The sequence below is a fragment of the Lactuca virosa genome, chromosome 2, assembly GCF_052849685.1.
Source record: "Lactuca virosa cultivar CGN04683 chromosome 2, Lactuca_virosa_CGN04683_v6, whole genome shotgun sequence".
NCBI classification, from domain to species: domain Eukaryota; kingdom Viridiplantae; phylum Streptophyta; class Magnoliopsida; order Asterales; family Asteraceae; genus Lactuca; species Lactuca virosa.
The window spans coordinates 263,263,647-263,271,589 of NC_136427.1; the positions used below are offsets into that span (position 1 = coordinate 263,263,647).

The following is a 7,943-nucleotide window of genomic DNA, read 5'->3' on the forward strand; positions in this document are numbered from 1 at the left end:
AGCGCTTTACCCATGTTTGATTCTTTTATCGATACTATCAATCACCTTTTGTTACTTGTTTGATTGTCAAGTCCATTTGCAACCGGATTGGTAGATGGTGAGATTTTCCTTCTTCTAACAACATATTTGAAGATTTGCGAATTGGGCGGATAAAACTAGAGAAATTAAATATTCTTTTACTTTTTCTTCTTACTATCCTCCTAACCATATGAAATGGTGATAAGTAAACAGTTGCGTAGCCAAGATTTTGTTTTAGGATAGGCCAAATAATTTATAAAATATGAACGAATAGAAAAATAATTCAAATGATAACAAAATGTAACAATGTATTTATTCTAAAGTAAATTGTTATTTAAGTTGCACACAACGCTCTCTTAAATCATTAAAATCATCTAAAATGAAATTTAAACTAAAAAGCTTAGCGATATCTTGGTAAAACATTGCGCGTAAAAAACGAATCTAATCTTTTTAGCTTTGTTCCCATTGCTCAACAAAATTCACTAAACACAAAAAATTTCAATTACCAACATACTCGTATATTTTTATACAAAACAAACTTACATATAATATAATAATACAAATAATTAATACATAGCAAGAAATAATAACCTAATTTATAAAAAACCTACGATAAAAATATTTAATCTATGATGAAAATAAAAACAATAATGAAGTAATTGAATAACTAGGATAACAGAAACAAAAATTAATAACTAACCTGATGATGACGATCAACGAATAACGATTAACAAATGATGTAATTAACACTGATCGTTGAGGGCTAGAAGCAAACTATTAAAAAATAGGCATGATAAATTCTTGGATTGGAAAAGGTCAAAAGGGTGTATACATTTAAGCGGCCGTATTTTCTCTTATATCCGGTTCCTTATTTATAATTGGCGTGGGCCATTAGCCTCCAACTTCTTTATTTATATATATATATATATATATATATATATATATATATATATATATATATATAAAAGAAAAAAAAATTCTTGCCTCTTGCAAGTGGATTAAATTATTATTAATATCATTTAATATGATATGTGTCAACATTTCATATGGTAAGAGGATGGGTATGAAGAAAAAATAAAAGAATATTTAATTTGTTGCAGTCAGCGACACACATTTGAAGATTTCAAAACAACATTTTGTTTGGAACGGTTAAGCCACAACAGTCGGAGATAATTGATAACACAGTCTCATATGTGTATTTTTGAATTTTCAATAGGATAAAGAAGTGTAAGATTATTGTTGGCGGGTTCAAAATCCTAGTTAAGCTATTTTTATTTTGTAGTATGTTCCATTAGTAGCAACTTGTAGATACATCATCTTAGGTAGTGTTTGTTTTTTGTCTGCAGATCTGCGTAGCATCTTCTGTCTGTCCCGCGCAGACCATGCACAGACATTAGCCTTCGCAGACTGTTTGTTTTTTTTGAAGACTACAGACCTAAAAATGTCTGCGCGCCATCTTCTTGGCGCAGATGTGGACCAGAGTCTTCTAACATCTTCTAGCGTAAAAAAAACATATATATATATATATATATATATATATATATATATATATATATATATATATATATATACTTTTTTTAAGTTTTTTTTAATTTATATTTTTTCCAACTTTATTAATGATAAACAATTTGAAAAAAAAATTACAAAACTTAAAAAAAAAAACGTTCGACGATACAAACATGATATTTTTGACAAATTTATAAATAAAGATTTATTACAATAATAGTCGTTGAAGTTGTTTATATAAATATGAAAAAAAAAATCATAATATATTCTTATATTTTTTTGCCAAATTTTGTAAAACATTATTTAATACAGTATCGTCAATTTCTCGAGAAAAAAATATTTATGGTACGTTTTTAATGAATTTAATTGAAAAAATCGAAGTTTATTTCCATCCATTTATGTATCAAATTCATTGATCACTACTTATAATGTTTAGTTATAACTTTGCAACCAAAGTTGTTGGTTTTTATCAAATATATACGTTAATTCATACCATTTTTATTTTTATTTTTTATACAATAATACATAAAAGTTGATCTAGATTCGTTAATTTTTTATAACAAAGTCATAAAAATATTTAAAAATCACTTTGAAGTTTAAAAAATTCAGTTTATTTTAGTAGCCCGCAGATGTTAAAAAAACAAACAGTCTTTTTTTTTTCAGACTGCAGACGTTTGGTCCACATCTTCTACTGCAGAGGTCTACAGATGTGGTCCGCAGACTGCAGTCATTTTGCCTCAAAAAAAACAAACAGCACCTTAGTTGTCAAGTAGTTGATAAAAAATACATCGTCTGCATCCTCTTGTTACCTTACTTGGACCAACTTACTTCTCACATAAGAAAGACATGTCACAACATGATAAACAATAATGCTTAAAAAAATTTCTTATTTTTTTTTCATGAAATCTCAATATCGTTAACATTTTAAAAGAAAAAAAAATCCCAAACATAACATGAGAGTTTCTATTTACCACATCCATGTCTACATAGACTTGGATGTGGTAATTACACACGGCAATAATATACCAAAGCATGATAAATCTTCTTGGGTTAATATACACAAAAACTTTTCCCGGTTTAACCATTATAAGCCATCTATTTTTGAAAGAAATTTCAACTATGGTCCTCTATATTGGTTTAATGTATGTTAAACTTATTTTAATTCTCATATAAGTGATGTCATATGTACATTTTAAAACATCTGAATATCTAAAATAGTTTCTCACCAATCCACATGGTATGCATGCAAAACTTGCTAAATCAACAAACTAGAATCCATTTCAAAAAATAAGATGTTATTTTATGAAATATATATGATTTTATATAAGTAAATGAGAAGCCTTTGTCAGTTTACCACATGCAAAATAAAAAATAAAGGGTCAAAGTGGTTGCATTGATTTAGAAAAATAAATGAATAGCTTTTATTAACTGAAATAAAATATAAAGGTTAAATAAAAAAACAAAATAAATATATTTTTAAAGGGATATAATTCATACACAATAATTTTTCTCTATACCTAATAATTTATGTTTTGGGTATGAAAAAACTGTTTATGTATGAAAAATACTGATTAAAATAATTCAGTAGCATAAAATACCAAGTCAAAGTTTCTAAAACTGAAAAAAAAGATGTCTTCCATTAACTAGCCTTGGTCAAGCAAACAATTTATGGTACAACGCAACTAACTTCTAGAAGTTTTCTAAGTAGTCATAAATTCAAGAATAAATTACGTGAATGGTCCCTTTGGTTTGGTTTAATTTGTATATTTGGTCCCTAACTTATTTTTTTAACTCGGACCATCCCTATAATATGTTTTTATTACGTATTTGATCCCTGACTATTTTACCCTTTCTTATTATTTTTAATTAATGTTCAATTTATTTTGTTATTTATAATTTTAAAAAAATTAAAAGGAAAAAAAGCCCATCACCTATCCCTACCCCACGTCCACGCCCTCTTCCTTCTTGACCAGACAACCCTAAAACACATACTGCACACACTAGCAAACCTCTTGCTCTCCGGTAAGCCACCGAGCACTCCACCACCGACGTCGTCCGCCACCAAATGTCTTGATCGTCGAGATCTACCCCCAATATCATCTTAAGTTCCATAGATGCATATCCCTTAACTGAAATGGCTGCAAACAGCGCCTTTCTTCTCCACATCTAGAAGAAGCTCGAGGAAATCGAAGGGAGTATTTGGCAAGACAAAAATTGAAGCAAATCGCGAGTAGAAACTCAAATCGAATTTGTATAGCGACGTTTGGTTTTATGCTTTCTTTCCTGCCGGAGACCAGAGGTTTGATTTTTGTTTTCAATCGAAGTTCATCTTAGGTTTCCAGAGGGTATCGGTTGGTGCTTGGTGGCGAATTGACGGTGATTTCAGTTAACCCTAAAGCTCAAATGGAGATGATGCACTAGAGATATATTTGTCGCAAAGCCCTCCCACAACAACCACCACATCACAACCATATATGCAGATCCGATATTCTTCTCTGATGCAACTAATAACTTAATTTGTGGTTTAAACATGTGTTTGATTCATAGATTGTTATACGTGCTTAGGTTGTTAGAAAATTGATTAGGCATTTGAGTTGAACATCGATTTTGTAGGTTTTATTTGGGTTTTGGTAAAATTGGTTGTCTTAGCTTTGATACATGGTTTATTATAGGATCTAGATATTTATCCTTCACTTTTCACTTTTTTGGGTTTGTTCTTAATTATCTATTTAGATTTTGGCTTTGTTTTTACCATCCATGAGATAAATACAGGCTTACCGGAGAAAACAATGTGTTTATTGGTCGAGTTTTCCGGCAACGTGGTGGTTGGAGAAGATGATAGGATCATAGGGGCGACAAGAAGAGGATGATGGGTTTGGGGTGTGGGAACTGTGTATTTATTTCTTAATAAATATTTTTTTAATAAGATAATAATAATAATAAAAGAAATAAAGGGTATACATGTCATTTCAGATTAGATAGGGACTATATTTGAAACAAAATCAAACTGTTATCCAAGTTAAAAAAATAAGTCAGGGACATAACATGCAAAATACTTCAAACTATAAGGACCATTCATGTAATTTACTCTAAATTCAATTCAAAAGTTATACTTGCTCCGTCCTAATATTATTGTCCACAGACAAAAAACACACATATTAAGAAAAACATTAATTATCATTAACTTTATTTAATAAAATGACAGTTTTGTCTTTACTTTGCATTTGATGTTCCATTAAATGCTTAGTTGGTTAAGTAATAATGAGGGGATATTTTGATAAAAAAGTTATTTATTTTTAGAAGTGGACTATTATTTTGGGACAAACCAAAAAGGAAAGATGGACTATAATTTAGGGACGGATGGAGTAATATTTTCCCATTATTAAATCATGTCTTGTTTTAGTAAATAGAGTTGAACACTTTACCCATATAAGTCGACACTCGCTTCAACCATTTTATGACTTCTTATGTTTAAAGAACTTCGCTATGTTTTGTTTCGAATTATATATACAAAGTTACGAGGTTGCTTTTGTACCAATACTACTACAAATTGTTAATTTCCTCTCAGCAGTTTATGTAAAATGACACAAAACCATACGAAACAATTAAAAAAAATCTTGAGATGTGGTATAAGCCAATACATAACAATACAATCGTCATATTCATTTTTTAGAAACAACAAATATATCATTAAAAGAGGGCAACGCCCAATAGCAAAGAGCTACAAAGACAAAGAAAAAAACAGAAAAAGAAACAGGTACAAATACGAAGAGAACTAAGAAACAAGATGAGTAAAATGTGATATACACCATTCCGCCCAGCTCCCACACGCAACATTTCCTCTACGTCTGCACCAATTATAGGCGAGTGAGATTATATTGTCAGCCAGTTTAGTAGAGTTCACCATGATACCCTTAAAGCTCTTGTCATTCCTTGAGATCTAAATATTCCAAATCAGACAGTAGAAAATAGAGATTATGATATCCTTTTTCTTTGGACAGTTCCCCTAAGTAGCAGCAAAATCTATGAATTCACTCACACATAGGAAAATCTTGTTCCCAATTCCACACCATTTGAGTATCCATTGTTGCACCTCTTTAGAATAATCACATGTAACTAACAAGTGATCGACCGATTCTGATTCCAAATTGTACATTGGGAATAACAAACTGGAAGTAGAGACGCCCCTCGAAGCCAAGTTTTCAGCCATCGGAATCCCATTTAATGTTGCATGCCAAACAAAGCATCGCACCTTCAAAGGGATTGTCTTTGTCCACCCAATTGCCATCCCCTTGTATAAGTTTAGTTTTGACTCCAGAAATTTTCTCATTCTATTTACCGTGAATTCCCCATTGGGATTAAGGAGGAAACTGAAACCAAATTTGGATTTTACCTCAGCATTCAGATTTCCAATATCCGTGTATAACTGTAACAATTCGTTTAATTCGTCCGACCCAGTTGGTTCAAATCTCCACATCCACGAGAAACCATTCGTGGAAAGTCTATCACCCAATGAGCAACATTTGAATGTTTCCAGCGCATATAAGTTGGGGAATTTGGTAGAGAAAGGAGTTTTACTGCACCAAGGATCTCTCCAGAACATTATTTTTACATCTAACCCCGAGATGAGGAAAAAATGTATGTCCAATCTATGTGAAGCGCTTTAATAGCCCTGACTACCTTGGAAATATTACACCAGACTCCGTTTGATGATTTCCTCGCCATATAAGAGGCATGTTTGTTGAGTAGATTGTGAATACTTACAATAACACCTCTCCACAAACCATTCTTTTCGTTCAAGAGTCTCCACCACCATTTAATTAGTAACGCAGTGTTTTGTACAAATATTGATCCAACGCCCAAACCTCCTTTCGATTTAGGGGCAGTGACTTTTCTCCATTCTACCCAGTGAATTTTTCTCTTTAGTTCACTGCCTCCCCATAGAAATCTATGACTTATTTTTTCAATTTGATCGATGATACCCAATGGAGCTTTAAACAAGGACATGTATAACGTAGGAAGACTGCCAAGAACAGATTTGATGAGGGTAAGACGGCCCCCAAATGATGGGGAAGTGGCTTTCCAACTAGAAAGCTTGGAAGATAATTTATCAAGAATTGGCTTCCATATTTTCTTAAGTGCCATATTACCACCAACCGGTACCCCTAAGTAAGTGAACGAAAATTCACCATGTCGACATCCAAGTGCCTGAGCAGTGCTGGACAAAGTTTCTTTATCAATTCCCACACCATATAAACATGATTTGAGAAAATTAACTTTCAGTCCCAAAGAAATGTGGAAACACTTCAGAATCCGTGATAGGTTTTTTAAGTTCTCACAGTCCCATTCTCCAGCAAATATCACATCATCAACATATAGAAGATGGAATATTAAGGGACCATCCCCGGGTAGTTTAATCCCTCAGACAATGAAGTTTTCGCAAGCACTTTTCACCACAATATTTAGCCCTTCTATAGCCAATATAAAAAGAAACGGCGACAACGTATCACCTTGTCTAACCCCCTTGGATATTGGAAATTCTTTTGTAGGAGACCCGTTTACAAGAACTGATGCTTTTGCTAAAGATAAGCAACTAGAGATCCAATTCCTCCATTTACAACCGAAGTTCATTTGTTCCATAACTGAGTCCAAGTATGAATCTGCCTTGAATATATGCCTAGAGGACCATCATGTATGAATCTGCCTTGAATATATGCGTAATGAGTTTCATCTACCACCACCCCCAATTAATTGAATCAAAGGCTTTTTCGAAATCAATCTTGAACAAAAACATTTTTTTCTTATTATGTTTTGCCCAAGATACAATTTCGTTTATTACTAGAGGACCATCATGTATGAATCTGCCTTGAATATATGCCTAATGAGTTTCATCTACCACCACCCCAATTACCTTCTTCAGTCTAGTAGCCAGTAACTTTGCAATCACCTTGTACATACTGCCAATAAGACTGATACGACGATAATCACAGAGATTTAGTGGATCAGGTACCTTTTGAATTAATATAATATTTGAAGAATTGCATCCAGGTGCAAGCGTGCCATTGAGTTCAAAGCGCTTAACAAATCGTGTTATATCACCACCAATGGTATCCAAATGAGCTTTTAGGATTTTGAAATAATACCCATCCGGGCCAGGCGCCTTTTCACTTTTACACTGCCAAACAACATATTTTATCTCCTGGATCATGAACTCAGATTCTAGAAAGCTTGATTGAGCTGTCGAATGTTGCTTGAATTTGCTATTAATGAATTTTGGCCTGTGAGGCCATCTGTCACAGAATTTGTCGGCAAAGAAGTTAAAGATTTTGGTTTTCACAGCCTTGGGGTTTGAATTCCAAACACCATTAATGTTTAAACCATGAATTTCGTTCTTCTGATTTTTGTGTTTGAGGCAGCCA

At 32.5% G+C, this 7,943-nt stretch overlaps 1 protein-coding gene across 1 annotated transcript; it reads right to left on the reverse strand.

Moving 5' to 3' along the window:
- Positions 1 to 5,186: 5,186 nt before the first annotated feature.
- On the reverse strand, positions 5,187 to 7,164 carry LOC145158466 (uncharacterized). The gene is made up of 5 exons (XM_079077358.1): positions 6,972 to 7,164; positions 6,221 to 6,872; positions 5,564 to 6,101; positions 5,332 to 5,464; positions 5,187 to 5,245 (listed from the first exon to the last, which is right to left on the reverse strand). Exons 1-5 carry the CDS (start codon positions 7,162 to 7,164, stop codon positions 5,187 to 5,189), a joined length of 1,575 nt encoding a protein of 524 aa, XP_078933484.1.
- Between the last annotated feature and the right edge of the window lie 779 nt (positions 7,165 to 7,943).

Coding starts and splice junctions, on each gene's coding strand:
- LOC145158466 (XM_079077358.1), bottom strand. CDS start 7,164: ATGGAACAAATGAACTTCGGTTGTAAATGGAGGAATTGGATCTCTAGT. Junction 6,102..6,220: donor AAATCATCAAACGGAGTCTG/GTGTAATATTTC, acceptor TCCTTGGTGCAG/TAAAACTCCTTTCTCTACCA. Junction 5,246..5,331: donor TGGGAGCTGGGCGGAATGGT/GTATATCACATT, acceptor TTGTCTTTGTAG/CTCTTTGCTATTGGGCGTTG.